Below are 16,039 nucleotides of genomic sequence, written 5' to 3' on the forward strand. Positions count from 1 at the left end.
CTCTTACAATTTTATTCCCCTCACTTTGTGCTTATTAAAACCCCTAAATGACATTCATAAAAATAAAGTGAGTGGGTATTAATTTAACTACAAGATGAGCTCATCACAGGTGATTGCCCAGAGACCGTGCTAATACACTTCTTTCTAGTAGTGTGAACCCCTGAAGCACAGCTCTGACAAAGTACTCCCAGAACATAAGCAATCTCTGCCCCCTGTGGCAAACAGCTGGACAGTTGCTGTTAGCTGCTCCTGGACAGCAGAAGCTGCTGCTGGCAAAGGGAGGGAGTGGCAGTGCAGAGTGCTGGATCCTGGGGAGACCGCAAGGGCAGCCTCTGTTTGGTGACCCTCGGCGCTCACTCATGTTGTCCTCATTAAGCTCCGGCTTTGTCTTGGCAAACTCTGCTGTCCCCAGCTCAGTCAGGTGGGGATGGGTGCAGTCACTCTGCTAAATCTCCCAGCACGTGTGCAACCTTTACAGGAGCAAATGCTGACACCACATGCGCAAAGGAAACCCATCTTTGCAGCCTTTCAGTACTTAAAGGGAGCCTGTAAGAAAGATGGGGACAAACTTTTTGGTGGGGCCTTTTGCAACAGGACGGAGGTAATGGTTTTAAACTAAAAAGGGGTCAATTTAGCCTAGATATAAAGAAGTAATTTTTCACAGTGGCAAAAAGCTGAGACAGGTTGCCCAAAGAGATGGTAGATGCCCAATTCTTGGAAACATTCAAGGTCAGGCTGGATGGGGCTCTAAGCAACTTGATCTAGTTGAAGATATCCCTGCTCATTGCAAGGTGGTTGGACTGTAGGATCTTTAAAAGTCCCTCCCAACTCAAACTATTCTATGATTCTATGATCTTGCCCAGAGTTTACAGGCAGGTCCTGGGAATAGGAACCAGCAACATATTGCCTCCATTTTTCTGTGTCTTATCAATGATTATCACTTCATTTAATCCACTTTAAAAAAAAATGGAGAAAATGTTTTCACCTGCTACACAGATAGGTGAAGGAAATAACAGCATGACTGCCTCTGCTACATATCAAGAGATATACTGAGTTTCAGTTGGTTTTTTGTTGAAAAACAAAACAAAAAAAGGGAGATAAAAAAAGATAAACGAGTTGTATAGCCCTGCAGTATTTTGTTTTTACCTCTGCACATGTACTGCCATGCCGTATTTCATACCTATGTGGGTTACTGTGTGATGACAAAAGACAAGGCTGCTCTGTGGTTTCCAAAGCATGATGGGAGCAGTCTGTTTGCTACAAAATTGCAGCCAAAACCCTAATACCTGTTGCTAGCTCCAGGAAAACTTACTGGTTACAAAGATTAAGGAACTGCCTCTGCTACTTGCAACAGCTCTCCCTAACTTCTACTATAAATGAAACTCTTAATTTAAACACTGCAAAGAGAGGAAAAAACCCCACCCCAAACCTACTTGTGAAGCTATCTAGAGCAGTGTTTCCTATCATAGCAAATTAACTCTTTTTTTTTAATTAAAAAAAAAATTTAAAAATGTATTGCCATTAAGTAATGTAGCGTTACCACAACTGGGTTAGGAGACACTGACTTGTTAAAGTGTGGTCCTCAGTCCAGAATATCCTGCTTGGTGATCTTTGGTTACCACAGCATTGTGAGGAATAAATGTTTTGATCTAACTCTTTTGCTCATTTTCCATGTCTGCCTCAGAATGTTACAGCGAAAGCGAACACGATGATCCAGAAATAACGGACACGCCACCTCCCCCCTACACAGTCCAGCCCTCACCTCCTCCCTTGGTAAGTGTTCCAGTAATTAGCCTGTTTCTTGTTGCAAGCCAGTTGAAACAAAATTCTCTTGAGGTGGTGCACTTTTAAGAATAACCTACAACAGTGTCTGGAAATGTTCATCCTGTGTGCCTGTGAAATGTGGATGCACTGACTGCCCCTGTCCTATGGCAGAGCACACAGTTATCACATCCTGCACTGTAGGGAGCTTCACACTGTAAGAGATCAGCTCCTTCCAATGCAGGCATATTTGTCTTGCTGGAGAAAGGAAGGTGTCTACCTCATACACACACTTTATATTTTCTTTACCAGATTTTCAACACACTGCTATAAGCTACTTTTTCATAATATTCTCTTTTTTTCTTTTAAATCCACCCTAAAATTTCTTTCTTTTTGTGCCCCTGGTAGCATCATCCAACAGCTTTGTATTTATTTATTTGAGTGAGCTCTTTCTAAGACTGCTGAATTTGAAGCTGCTTCTGTGGCAGTGAAGAGAAGTGAAGGGAAAGAGGCCTCTTCTAACAGCGATAAAATCTGTTCTTTACCTCTGAAAAATAGACTATGAAAAAAGAAAATAGGCATCCTTCCAAAATCTATGCATTTTTTCTTTCTAAGTGTAGCATATTTGCCCAGAATATTCCTTCCTGTCTCATTTAATTTCATAAATTAGAAAAAGCACTATGCAGCCTCGTGTCTAATCAAATTGACTCACCTAATTATTAGCCACATATTGTCCTATTCATCTTGTTTCTATATCATCGCTTTTCCCAGTGATCTCAGCTCTCTTATATGTGCTTTAAAATGGGAGATTTACTTAATTCTTTGTCTAGAAATCTGGTTTGGGGTGGTAATGCAGCCCAAATAAGGAATCCTGAGTTCAAGCCTTTTCCTTCACTAGCTGAAAGTTAACATCGAGAGGTGTGCAGTAATATACTAAAGAGTCTTCTTGCATCTCAAGGAGGGGAAGTGTCTGCTGCCTCACTGGTATGGTCCAGGTTCCTACATGGCACAGAGGCGATGAAGCAGTAGCAAATCTGAAATACACAGATGAGCTAGAGAAACTTGTGTGATGATAGGCATTAATAAAAGGAGATGTCATACACAGGGTTGCCTGTCTGACAATCTTTGATTAGCTCACATAAAGCTGGGAATGTATGTCACACTGTCACCCACTTACCCCCCTCTGTTTCAGTCAGATAAGTCAGTCTTCACTTCCTCTCTTGAAACAGTTGTGTAATGTTTATCACTGTAAAACAACCTGTCTAGCACTTGTGGGGTGCAGGGTGTTCACTACTGTGTAGAACGTGATTCTTTATGGCCTGTATTAACTAGACATTAAATGTGGCTGAGTGGCTATAAATATCAGAGAAAATAAGAACTCTGGCGTTATGTCTCCAACAGTTATTCTGGGCCAAGGGTTAATAATAAAGCATTTTGAATTTTATATCTCAGTGTTTTGCTTTTAAGAGACTGTAGATGTTTTTTCCGTCTGCTCGCCTCTGAGTGAATGCTCGCATTTTTCCAGATGATGAGTTTTAAACAGGTGTTGTTTTTTAGTTTTCCATTTTTCTGGCTTCCTGCTCCTTGTTGGTCTGTTGCTGAAGGGGTGATCTCCGGTTGTCTCCTTCCCATATGCTCCTCTTGAGTGCTGGCCTTCACATTTTAGCAGGGGACACGCAAATTGTGCAGGCAATTGTGCAAATGCTGAGGGGTCCTGTTTTCTCAAGCTTTCCCTTAAAGATTATCTTCTCTCAAGCCTTTACCTTTCCCAGCTGATGTCCCTTCTTATCCCCAGCTTAAAATCCCTTTCCCTGTGGACAAAGGTTAGTGTCTCCTGAGCAAAGTTGTCATCTTTTCACCCCAGAACTGGCCACTGGAACAAGCTCCAGTTGCTGTGGGTCTGCCGTGTGTTCAGCTTGCTTACAGAGTGAGTAGGAACAGCTGGGTACCAATGCAGTTGTGTTTGACTGCAAGTCAGTGTCTTCTTTTAAATGCCCGATTTAATGTCCCTTTCACTTCTGGACAAGTGCTGGAGCAAGGAAACCATTGGGAGGATTGGGAAGGCACAGCTTCTATGAGGAAGTCAATTCCAGAAGTGGAGCCCATGATTACCTCAGTGAAGGCTGGTTAAATATTGCTTGTTGCATGTTTATTTGTTGCAGAATTCTTGAACTAAGCTGTGAGGTCCCAAACATGGTAATGTGGTGGATTTGGGTTGATACTCTGTGGGTACAGTACAGTTGTACTCTGTACAACTTTTGGTTGGCCTGGTTTAATCTTCTCAAATTGCAACTGGAAGTGAAACTCAGCCCAGCATCAAGAATGCCAGAGGCATTGACTAAAGTTAATTTATTTTTATTATTATTTTTTTTAATTGCACCTCTGCCTCCTGAGTGCAAAACCATTTTGCAAAATAGGAATTAGGAGGCCTGGACATTTTGGAAAATCAAACAAATGTTGTCTTACACAGAAAGGCCTCCAAACTTCTTGAAATCAACTCCAAACTGAAAATTATTAATCTGGAAACTAATAGACACTCAGGAGGAGGCTCTGTTACATTTTAGAGCAGCAAACATTTTGCTGTACTTCTAGCATACAGTTTATACTGGCTGTTCTATTCTCTGCTGACTCAAACCATTTTGAAACTTGAAAAAAGTAGTAATCATGAGCTTTCCATGTTCATCCATACTTTTGTGTACTGTGGAAGAAAAAAGCAAGTGAGGAACAAGTAAATTTTAACATCTGTAGGACAAAAGTTAAACTGACCACCTGCATTAATTTGTCCATGTGTGAATGGATTTACAGTTCAAAAATCAGCAGATATGTTGAGACAATAGATTGCAGCAATCCCCAAAAAGCAGTTAAGTCATAATTTTTCTCTAAAAAACATCTAGAGACTCACTGATCTCCAGTGGAATGCTTATGATCTGCTTTTTAAAATATCCCCAAATGGATATTTATTTTTATATGGATGGTTGCAAAAATTCCAAAGGAACCACTCCAATAAGTTAAGTAAACATTTGTCATGCCAAAGAAAAAAACAAAACACAACACATATGTAGAGAAAAAGAAACACCTTCTGGCAGTCATTTATTCTCACCCACATTTTTCATTTAACACACAATGAAAATGAAAACAAAAATATATTCCATTCTGTGTAGCACAGTTTTAATTTCAATAGCCTTTTTTTTGCATGGAAAAATGCCAGAAAAATAGAGGTGATATCCAACATCTTCCTTTCCTGGCTTTGAACAGTTGAAATTAGACCATTCACACCATATAAGCAAGAGCCTTTACCGTTCAGTTGATCTACTTGACTTTACAAATACTTCAAAAAATTTGTCTTTGTGATAGGTGCTCTTAGATGAAATTCTTAACGTCACCTGTGTTCCCTGTGAGTGTTTTTAGCACTCACCCGTATAGTTTGTGATGGCTTCTGTCTGTCCTTTGCTTTAGGATGCATATGTTAAGGTTTCCATTTTAAAAACAAAAATGCACCAGAAACACAATGTTGTACTTCTCATAAGAGGAACATAAATGTCTGAGTCCTGCCATGTTTGGGAAAGTCTTGGAGGAATTGTGAAAGAATTAGAGAACTTAAGACTTCTGCAGAACAGCCGAAGGCTGGGGTTGTTTACCCTGAAGAAGGCTCAGGGGGAACCTCATCGCTCTCTACAACTACGTGAAAGGAGGTTATACTGAGGTGGGGCCCTGTTTCTTCTACGGCACCTGCAGTGAGAGGACTAGATGAAATGACCTTAAAGTGAGACAGGGGAGAATTCAGATTAAATGCTAGAAAATTTTTTTTCACTGTTAGAGTGGTCAGGCATTGGAATAGGTTGCCCAGGGAGGTGCGGAGTCACAATCCCTGGAAGTGCAAGAGGCACCTGGATCTGGCACTGGGTTATGTGGTTTAGGGATTGCAGTGGTAGTGCTGGGTTGGTAGTTGGACTGGAAGATCTTAAAGGTCTCCTTCAACCTTGATGATTCTATTATACTATGAATGGCCTTGAAAATTTACAAAAGTGAAGAAACTGTTATAAACAAATGGTACCCGCAATCTGATACTGGTCTTCCTCATCTTCTGAATTGAGTAGTAGTTATATGATACAGCTGTGTTAGAAACACAGGAAGGCAAATCTACTTTGTTGTTTTTAATGTAAAAAGGAAGTATACATTACGGTATACAACACTGAATTGCAGAACTTTATATATCATGATCAAAAAAATTGTCGCTCTTGGTTTGGTTTATTTGAATAAATCTTAAATTTGGTTTACCAGGTCATAAATAGGTATTCCTGACTGCTCCCTTTATTGTGTTTGCAACTTGTCCAGGTTTCCCTAGCAACATCTTCTCAGTGATTTCCCATACTTTGTCTAGTTATCATCTGTTTTACTCCTTGCACAGATCTATTCTACATATATATTGAGAACATAAACTTGCCAGAATTGTGGTCTATCAAGTCTGGTATTCTGATACTAGCATTGGCCAGTAGCAGATGACTTGCAGAAGGACTAAATTTCTGCAGTAGCAAGAAATCTGGCTTTCATATCATGATGATATCATCACAATTTCTGATAGTTTCTGCTAAGAGCTTCACTATAAGGCTTTGTCTTTCCTCCTCTTCCATTACTTTATTTATCACTGTCAGTTGATTCTGTTCTGGGTATTTGTGTGTATATTTGTGGGTATTATATGTATTACTTGTGTATTTGACTCTCTTAGCTGGTCTCTTCAGTGGTGTTTGGTGGGGAAGAAGTAGCCTAGTGATAGTTCTTCCTGTGTGAGTTGTTTTTGATGACCAGATAATAGTACAAATCAATCAATGTAAACTTCTAGTGTAGACAAAGACCTGGGTGCCTAATCACTTGACTGGGAAGCTAAATACTTCTCAAAACTTTGTTCTTTGTCTCAACCTTCCTTTAAATGGAATTTCAACTCCTAACTAACAATGATGACTGTTAGATGTCTCTGAGACCTCTCTGGTTGTATGTGTTTCTGTTAAGGCAGGGTAAGTAGGGGCCTATTGAGTATTGAGGGCCTTAGGATGTCTTAATGATTTCTGATGTGTTTCTTGTGAAGTTTGGATCCTTTTCCAGATCATGTGCTGAAGGGTGAATCTTAGCAGGTGAACAAGCAAACACAAATCTTGTACAGTTCCCCATTTCCTACCCTTTGTCCCATAACTATCTGTTTTTTCTTTCCATCATTAATTTGCCATCATACTACCTATCAGCCTTCTTGCCTTGGTGAATGATTATCCCTTGAACGGACCAGGTAAAATACATTTTTACTGTACTTCAGTGTACTTCAGTGCTTGGTACCAGTAATCTATGCTTGTTGCATTGGTGGAATTATTGAATGCTTCAAGAAAACTTCATGTTCAATGGCTAATTTGGAGTTTCACTTCTGCACTCTTGGTTAGACCAGTAAAGTGAACACAAATTAAAGAGTGAAGGCGAGTGTGAGACTAGCATGGAAGGCTACATTCAACACAAGATTTTTCCTTGGTCTTTCATTTCTAGACATTGTCAGGTTTGTATCTCTTTTGCCTCTGACCTTCTTGGGGCTTAGTGGCTGAAGCTACTGCCCTGTAGGAGATTGGCTGCCATAGCTCAGGCTCGTTTGAATGGATAATTAATCAGATTACATCAATTTTTGGTCATTTAACATTTCAGCTGTATACCTATAACATGTAGAACCTAAGGAAAAGAATGACTTGTAAATATTTTTTCTTTTTTCTTCCCCCTCTGCTTTTTTTTTCTGGAAAGCAGGATCAGCAGAAGTCATCTTTCACCTCAACTCTGTCAAGTGAAGCATCTTGTTCTCTCTCCTCTCCTGAAAGCACTTTCAACTCACAAGAGTCATCATCTTCCTTGGCATCCAAAGTGGTTTATTCCGAGAGGCAGTCCTGGCTTGACCTAGTTAACAGCTCTGCCACAGAAGAGGGTGATCAGCCTTTAACTTTCTGCGTACAGATTCATTCTGACGAGCTGCCAGAAGTAGTCTGTGGAGAAGCAGCAGAAAGCCAGGAAGTCCAGCTTTCCCAACCCAACAATGGATCCCAGAACTCTTACTTAAGTGCAGATGCACATTGTCTAGCAGTGCCAGATGCAACAGGACAGAGATCACTAGCCAAAGGTGAGCTAATGAGAGATGAGGTTTTTGCTGCAGTCGAACAATATGAGAGTTCAGGGGGTTCCTCAACTTCCTTTTCCCTTCTTTCCTTTATGTTCTTCACTGAAGAGTTTTCCAGTGGCACATCATTTTTAACAAACATTTAGTTAGTTGCATATTAAATATATAACCTAGTATCTAGTTGGTAGGTATTTTTACAACTTTTCTCAAATTTTACCTGTATGTTAGATTATAGCTCCTGTATATAAATCTAACAGAGATATGGTTTTATTAACTGTCTTTATTTCAATGCAGATGTCTTTTATTCATTAGGATTGAATCAAAATGTTGAGAAAGTGTGTCACAGAACAGACACTCTAAGCAAAATGGAGCATGTGGTTAGGTCAATCTAATTTTAAAAATAAAAGCAGTTGTATTTACTTGAAGTACATACTCCCTATTCGTTTCATTAAGCTTCATTGTAATCAAGAGAAAACAACTGCAATCCTGAATCAGAAAGTCCATTAGACTGGATTTTGTCTAAGCAAATAGGTTTCTGCACAGATATCCTCCTACTGAAATGAAATGAAATGAAAAAGTTGGCATAGTTCCAGAATTTTGTCATTGTTACTGTTCATAACTCTCCTGTGTAGCAAGGCAATCTCCTGCCTTTTGAGCAAAGCTTCTTCATTCTGCATTAAAAGCCGTTGAAGTCTAAGCAGTGTTCATGGTATACAATTAGTCTGCTTATAGAGGTAGTACATAAGGAAGAAACAACATTCTTGTGCATCGTCTCTTCCCATGATTCCAAATCCTTGTAAGGACTTCAGATGAGTACTTTGTTGCTGAAAGAGCAGGGTTGCTTCAGCATAAAGCAAAACAAAGATGTATCTAAAAGCTTAGGCTGAAGGCAATGCAAAGGTGGAAAGAAACAGCACTGGAGTCGTTGGGAACTCAGGGTATTTCTCTGTAGGTGAACATAACACTGTTTGAAAAATGATAGTATAGGCCACATTAGTTGTGTAGTCAGTCTCCCTATTGTTTTATATATATATCAACAGCTAGAACTCCTTATTTTGTCATTTGTTTTTCTGATTTTACAAAAAAAGAAAAAAGAAATTGAGCAAAGTATAGCTTTTAACAAAAATGAAAATTAACTCAGTGTTTTGTGCTCAGCTTCATTATCTGCCTTCTAGGGTGCTCTGCTAGAAAATTCAGTATCAGTGAAGATCAGCAGGAATTAAAACCCAGAGTGAGCATATGTCCTATTTCTCTGTGGTGGAAAAGAGTACTATGCTTTGAGAGAGTTATTGGGGAATCCAATTCCCCTCTGGCTTTGCAAGTTGTGAAAAGGCTGGGGCTAGCACAAAAGGGTTCCCTAATGAAAATGTCACAAAAACATAGTAAATACATTTTTTTTTTTTAATTTTACCTTCTGGGTTAAATTTGACAAAGTAATGCCTTGGAAAACATTATTAGGGACATTCATGTAGATTGTTGTAATGAAGGTCACATGTGGCATAGTGGCTTTAGATCCTGTTGAGCAAGATTCAGTGGTGGCCCTTCAGAAATCTAAACTTTTGTTTAGAATATGCTACTCTGGTATTGTCAGCAATCCTACAACAATGTGTAGGTTAATGCTTTCCATCATAACTGTAAGTGGTTAGGGTGCAGGACTCTCACCGCTGCGACCCGGGTTCGATTCCCAGCCCCCCGGGCAGATGGAGCTCGTTAGCCCTGTGAGGTAATCCATCTAAGAGAAGGTCACTCTAAACAAACCTACATCCTGAGACCCTCACTGCCACTGTCCAAGCGTGCTTGGCCCCGGCAGATGAACCTCAGGATTAAAGGGTGGGCTCAGTTCAGCGCAAGCTGTGTCTCACCTAAAAAATCCACTGCGCAGGCTCGAAGGGTTAATGACCTTTCCCAAAATCTTCGCTCGCGAAGACTGGCCATTACTTACTTATTACATAACTGTAAGGGTAACTTTTTCCAGGTAATTGTGAGGTACTTTTATGGATGGTCATAGAATTAGTATGGCACATTCATAATCATTTGAAGTATAGTTTAATAGGCTTAATGATTCTACCCAATAAAAATGGGATTAAATGTAAATCAAGGTACATTTTGGTATATTTCTGCAGTTGGTGGTTTAATTTTCCTAAGATTTTTCCTGGGGAAATGAATTCTTCTGTTGCTCACTGCTTAGCTGATGGGCAACCCTGATGGCAGAACACAGAACTATCCTAACCACACTGTTGATTGCTGGCAGAATTCCAGAAATAGATAATTTCACTGAGACAGTCACTATGGAAACTGAATAATCTCACTAGTTATTGTCTGCATCATAACCCATTGTTGAGCAAGTAAGATGTACACCATACACAGGTTTTTCTTTCCTTTATCAGTCTGCATATTATGGGGAGGGTATGGAGACTGTTGGTGCATGGAGACCACCCCTGCAATGGCCACTGAAAAAATTTAGGAAAGAATTTGCAAGGAGGTTAAGCTACTTCTCTTTGAGAATGAGGTAGAATAAAAAGGATTAATGTAAAATAGCAATTCAGTTCCAAATGATAGTTATCAAAAATGATACAATTCTGGTTCTAAGGCTTACCCCCCAAACTCCAGCTAGTTGATAAGGATGTACACAAATACTGTGAGATGAATTCAAGTCGTGGTGTAAAATGTAGCTGCAAAGTCTCATGCTTTACAAAAACTGGTGAGAACACACTTGTTATCTGGTGTGAAACAAGAAGACATACCTCAGTGCAGTCCATACTATTTGCTTTACAGACTGTCTGAACAGTGCATTTCTGACATGTTTCAGAGTAATGAGACAGCATTCAGGAGGAGACAAGTCTGTTTTCTGGCAGCATTTGTCCAGAAATTACTGGTTCCCTGTGTGTAAAGATGGCCCTGCTGTCATTGAAACAGCTGTGTGGTCCTTAATCCCACTCCCCACAGAACCTAGAGGTGTGTCCATACTCTCTCCTTCTCCTTGTGAAGATTAAAATAATCTGTCACACACTCTGCTTTCTGGCCACATTCTACATGGTAAAACACCATGAGGAGTTTTTGGTTGTAGCTGATGAGAACTTAGAGCTGAGGGGCAAGTTTTCAAGAACTGAAGAGCACTTTTGTTGGCCAAAGTCAGAAAAGGAGTCCAACGTAAGAAAAATTGGTACCTAGAAGGAAGAAAGAGTAGCCGTGGTTTTATGGGTAGAGCTTACCATGAAAAAGTACAAAAATGGTGAAGAAACTTTAGTGATGAGTTACACAATGAAAAGGTTTTCAGAGATAGATAGATGAAACTCTGTAAGAGAAGCCTCAGATTCAACTAAATGATAATGGGTTATTTTTTCAACGAAAATTATTTTATGAACTCTGCTAAGCAGCTGTGGGTGTCTGGTGCAAGGAGCTGTAACGTATGATATTTTTAACAAACTTTCCAGCCACTCTCAGTGGTGTTATGAACATTCTCAGGCTTAGCTCTCAGCATCAATTACTGGGGAGACTTTTCATACTAGAGAGTAATATACAGGTACAAAGAAGGGTAGTTGATCGGTTTTCTCTTTTGAAAGGTGATCAGCATTATGGTTCTATTTACTTTTTGGGAATATTTAATATTTTGGTGTTGAGGCTTGCTACATGCACAGTGACAAAGGATTCTAAGCTGCCGATGACACAAAGAAACTGAAAGATAAACAAGAAAGAGTTGAGAATACAAACAACTATCTGACTGCCTATGGGCTCTGTATCCAAAAGCTAGCCTTGCTCCCTCTGGGATGGCTAGGCTATCCTTTGTATTTCTTCTGGCAGTCACCAGAACGAAAAGTATCTAAGAGCTGCCACCATTATCATCAAAAAATGTGATAATGAAAGGAAGCCACAGGAACCAGAAGGTTACTGTAAGATAATAGGAAGGTTGCTTTGTATTTATTCAGGAATCTACTACTATAGCAATAAGAACTCTTCTTCCTTGCATTTTATGTGGGTTTTATGATCATATCGAGTTAATACATCTTGGCAAGGAATTCTTATTTTACCACTTCTGGTTTATTTACCTTAGCTCACAGCAGCTGATAGAAGATCTAGTGTGTGCCGATATTTTCAGAAACCTGGACAACTTTACAAATACCACTTGAATTTTGTCTGGATTGGTTTTGTGGGAAGGAGTGGGTTAAATAGGAGCTGGATGCATTCAATTCCTTCTGTTCTCAGAACTGACATCCTCTTCCCCTCTGGAGTCTGCCTGTGCCAATAATAGCCAGAACAGACCCTCTGGTGTGCTCTAGCCCTTTTTTTCCTTCTGCAAAAGTTAGAGAAAATGGCTAGATCTAGAAAATGGCTGAGACTAGTCAAGTGGTATGCCTATGGTGAGAACAACTGAGTAGAGAAACAACTGTGTTTGAATAATTATTTTGTTTCTCATCAAAAAAGGTTTAGAAATAACAGTGAAAACTTTGTGCTGCAGTTTTCTGAACTCTGAAAAAGAGATACTTATTTGTTTTGTTTCCAGTTCAGTCCATTTATTAAAATTCTATACCTCACTTCTGAGTCCACTATACTGTTATAGACAAGAGCAGCTAACTGTTGGTGGTAATGTACTTTTCCTGTTATTTTCTTCCAGTCTCTCCTATCTTTAGTTCTGCATTTGCCAGTGAGGAGTTTGCCTAATCTATGCTCACCTAATTAAAATTTTTCCTGTATTTTCTGTTTCATAGTTATGCGGGAAATGTGATTTCCCTGAGGTGACATCATATTCCTATTCAAAAGGGGGTGGGTAGGTAGGTAGGTAAGAGCAAAAGTGGTTTATGATTTTTTTCCTCTGCTCTCCTCAGCTGGGTTGTGTGTTGTTCCATTGGCATAAAAAAATTTGACAGAATCAGAAATAGAGGTGCTGGCAGAGCTACAAGAAACTCATAAGAGTAGCTAGGAGAGGAGGAAGAAGCAGATTTTTTTTTCCCTGGGATTAATACACAACTGGGGATCTGTGAGATCTCAGTTACAGAATAGGAGAACAAATATTTACATTTCAGCCTGGATTTAGTAAGATAGTTCCCTCAGAGGTGGTTTTCAATGAAAAATGCTCTTTCTGCCAAACATTTCCAATTTCTGTATCTTTACCACTGGGAAACAGTCAGCTTTATATTTCACAGCTGCTTTTCGAAAAGTTCTGGATAGTTTCACTTCTGTAGGCTTAAAGAGCATTAAAGTTGATATTTCAGACAGGCTTCCGTATTGCTGCTCCAAGGTGGGGAGCCTTAATACCTTAATGTCTCCAACCTGTAGCAAGTTGGCCAACAGGAGGATGGAAGCTGAAAATTGAGAAGCTGAAGAGCAGGCATGCTGAACCTCTGGCAGCTTGTTCTCGTCTGTGATATCTCCTGTTATTTAGACGGAAATTCCAAATAAGTGGCATCAAGCCACAAAATTATGTTTTACTTCCCCTGAAACGGAATTTGTCAGGAGCTGTGCCTTGCCTGAAATACTACTACTATCCCAACAAAGAAGGCCTCTTTCTCTTGAATGTGAAACTATTTCAGTGCAGAATTTCCCTTTTACTCAGGTCAGGACCAGTTATGGAATCACAGAATCAAGCAGGTTGGAAAAGACCTCTGAGATCATCGAATCCAACCTATACCTAACACCACCTTGTCAACTAGACCATGACTCTAGGTGCCGCATCCAGTCTTTGCTTAAACACCTCTAGGGACGGTGACTCCACCAACTCCCTGAAGAGCCCATTCCAATGCCCACTCTTTCTGAGTAGAACTTCTTCCTAATGTCCAACCTAAAACTCCCCTGGTGCAGCCTAAGACTATGTCCTCTTATCCTATCACTGGTTGCCTGGGAGAAGAGGTCGACCCCCACCTGGCTACAGCCTCCTTTCTGGTAGTTGTAGGGAGTGATAAGGTCTCCCTTAGGCCTCCTCCAGGTCAAACAATGCCAGCTCCCTTACTCAATCCTCATAGGACTTGTGCTCCAGACCCTTCACCAGCCTCGTTGCCCTTCTCTGGACACACTCCAGCATGCCAGCATACTTTCTAAACTGCAGGGCCCAAAACTGGACACAGTACTCGTGGTGCAGCCTCACCAGTGCTGAGTTCAAGGGAATAATCGCTTCCCTGGTCCTCCTGGCCATACTATTCCTGATACAAGCCAGGATGCCACTGGCCTTCTTGGCCACACTGCTGGCTCATGTTCAGCTTCCTTTCAATCCAAACTCCCAGGTCCCTTTCTGCCTGGCTGCTCTCCAGCCACTCTGTCCCCAGCCCGTAGCACTGCAGGGGGTTGTTGTGGCCAAAGTGCAGGACCCGGCACTTGGCCTTGTTGAACCCCATCCCACTGGATTCGACCCATCTATCCAGCCTGTCCAGGTCCCTCAGCAGAGTGCTCCCACCTTCCAGCAGATCAACACTCCCCCCCAATTTACTAAGTCCACCCATTTACTAAGGGTGGACTTGATGCCTTCATCCAGATCATCAGTAAAGATATTACGCAGGACTAGGCCCAACACTGATCCCTGGGGGACACCACTAGTGACCGGCTGCCAACTGGATGCAGCACCGTTCACCACCACTCTCTGGGCCCGGCCATCAGCCAGTCCTTAACCAGCAGAGAGTGCCCCTGTCCAAGCCATGGGCAGCTTTTTCAGGAGTATGCTATGGGAGATGATATCAAAGGCTTTGCTGAAGTTCAGGCAAACTACATCCACAACCTTTCCCTCATCCAGCAAGGGGGTCCTCTGGTGGTAGAAGGTGATCAGGTTGGTCAGGCAGGACCTGCCCCTCCTAAATCCATGCTGGCTGGCTCTGATCCCCTGGCTGTCCCATAGGTGCTGTGTGATCACACTCAAGATGATCTGCTCCATAACCTTTCCAGGCACTGAGGTCAGGTTGACAGGTCTGTAGTTTTCCAGATCTTCCTTCTGGCCCTTATTATGGATGAGTGTCACATTGGCCAACTTCCAATCATCTGGAACCTCCCCAGTGAGCCTGGACTGTTGGTAAATGATGGAGAGCGGCTTGGTGAGCTCTTCTGCCAGCTCCCTCATCACTCTAGGATGGATCCCATCTGATTCCATAGACTTGTGGGCGTCTAAGTGGCTCAGCAGGCCGCTAACTGTTTCCTCCTGGATTACAAGGGTGCTATTCTGATCCCTGTCCCTGCCTACCAGCTCAGGAGCCCAGTTATCCTGAGGACAACCTGTTTTATTGTTGACAGGTTTTCTTTTCCACTTTCCTTGTTGTGGAATCTGACAAAGCTAAAAGAGATACACAGTTCTGCAGATTTTTTTCCAGAAGTGCTCTGAAGATTTAGCGGGCTGTGAGGCTTGAGTGAAGGGCATGGTGCAGGATCCCAGGAAGATAGATCCTTCCAGTGGCATTGGTCAACAGAATTACTTATAGTTAGTACTGCCCAAGGCAAGGGAAAAGTCCACAGTTTGTGTGTTCCCCCGATTGCATGTACACATTCATAAGCACTCACAATACATAATATTCTTCCAATGTGGACATTTGTTCCTCACCACTAATCCTTCGGTCAGTCCTGAGAGAAAAATGAATGTATTTTATCTTTAAAATAGGATGAGATAAAGAAGTGCTGTAGTAGCATTTCAGTTTCCTAACTTGCATGACTGAGACAGAAAGTGCTTAGCTTGAAGAGTGGCTGGTGGGAGAGATAACTTGCATTATTTTATTCTGAAGTTATTTTAAAGTGTCTGTTGTTAGCTGCGTGACCTGGCTGAAAAGAGCATTCCAGAGCAATACTAGTGGGGCCCAACCTGTCCATAATATTAAGGTTTTTTTGCCAGTGGAATAGATCCATCATTATAAACCTTCAGAAGTTAAAAAACCCTCAGAGTAGGGGTGGTACATTTGTCTTTGTTAGGCTGACACAGACAATCTGTTCATTTTTACACCAGGGCTGTGACCTTGTATCACTGTGTGTTTTTTGCATATATTTTTAATTTCTGATGGAAAGCAAATATTTTGTAACAATCCAGTAGTATGGTCTAGACAGTTTCTTTCATAGGAAGAATCCAAGTCACTGCAGCCTAAAAATACATAATTGGTGAATGCCTGTGCCTCTGTTAGAGACTTGCTCCTCCGCAGGTCAGTGCTCTGACTCCAGGTGCAAGCAATACCAAGTTCT

At 41.1% G+C, this 16,039-nt stretch overlaps 1 protein-coding gene across 4 annotated transcripts in view; it reads left to right on the forward strand.

The window, feature by feature from the left end:
- The window catches only part of IPCEF1 (interaction protein for cytohesin exchange factors 1), a 76,957-nt gene that overhangs the window by 53,188 nt on the left and 7,730 nt on the right, over positions 1–16,039 (forward strand). For 3 of the 4 annotated variants that reach the window (XM_017822033.1, XM_017822037.1, XM_017822036.1), the window contains 2 exons: positions 1,685–1,773; positions 7,534–7,903. In XM_017822033.1, the coding sequence (XP_017677522.1) occupies positions 1,685–1,773; positions 7,534–7,903 (459 nt within the window). The remainder of the gene's footprint in view (positions 1–1,684; positions 1,774–7,533; positions 7,904–16,039) is intronic. The other variant, XM_017822034.1, reaches the window with a different exon arrangement.

This window comes from Lepidothrix coronata, unplaced genomic scaffold (genome assembly GCF_001604755.1).
Source record: "Lepidothrix coronata isolate B3197 unplaced genomic scaffold, Lepidothrix_coronata-1.0 Scaffold94, whole genome shotgun sequence".
Taxonomy (NCBI): Eukaryota; Metazoa; Chordata; class Aves; order Passeriformes; family Pipridae; genus Lepidothrix; species Lepidothrix coronata.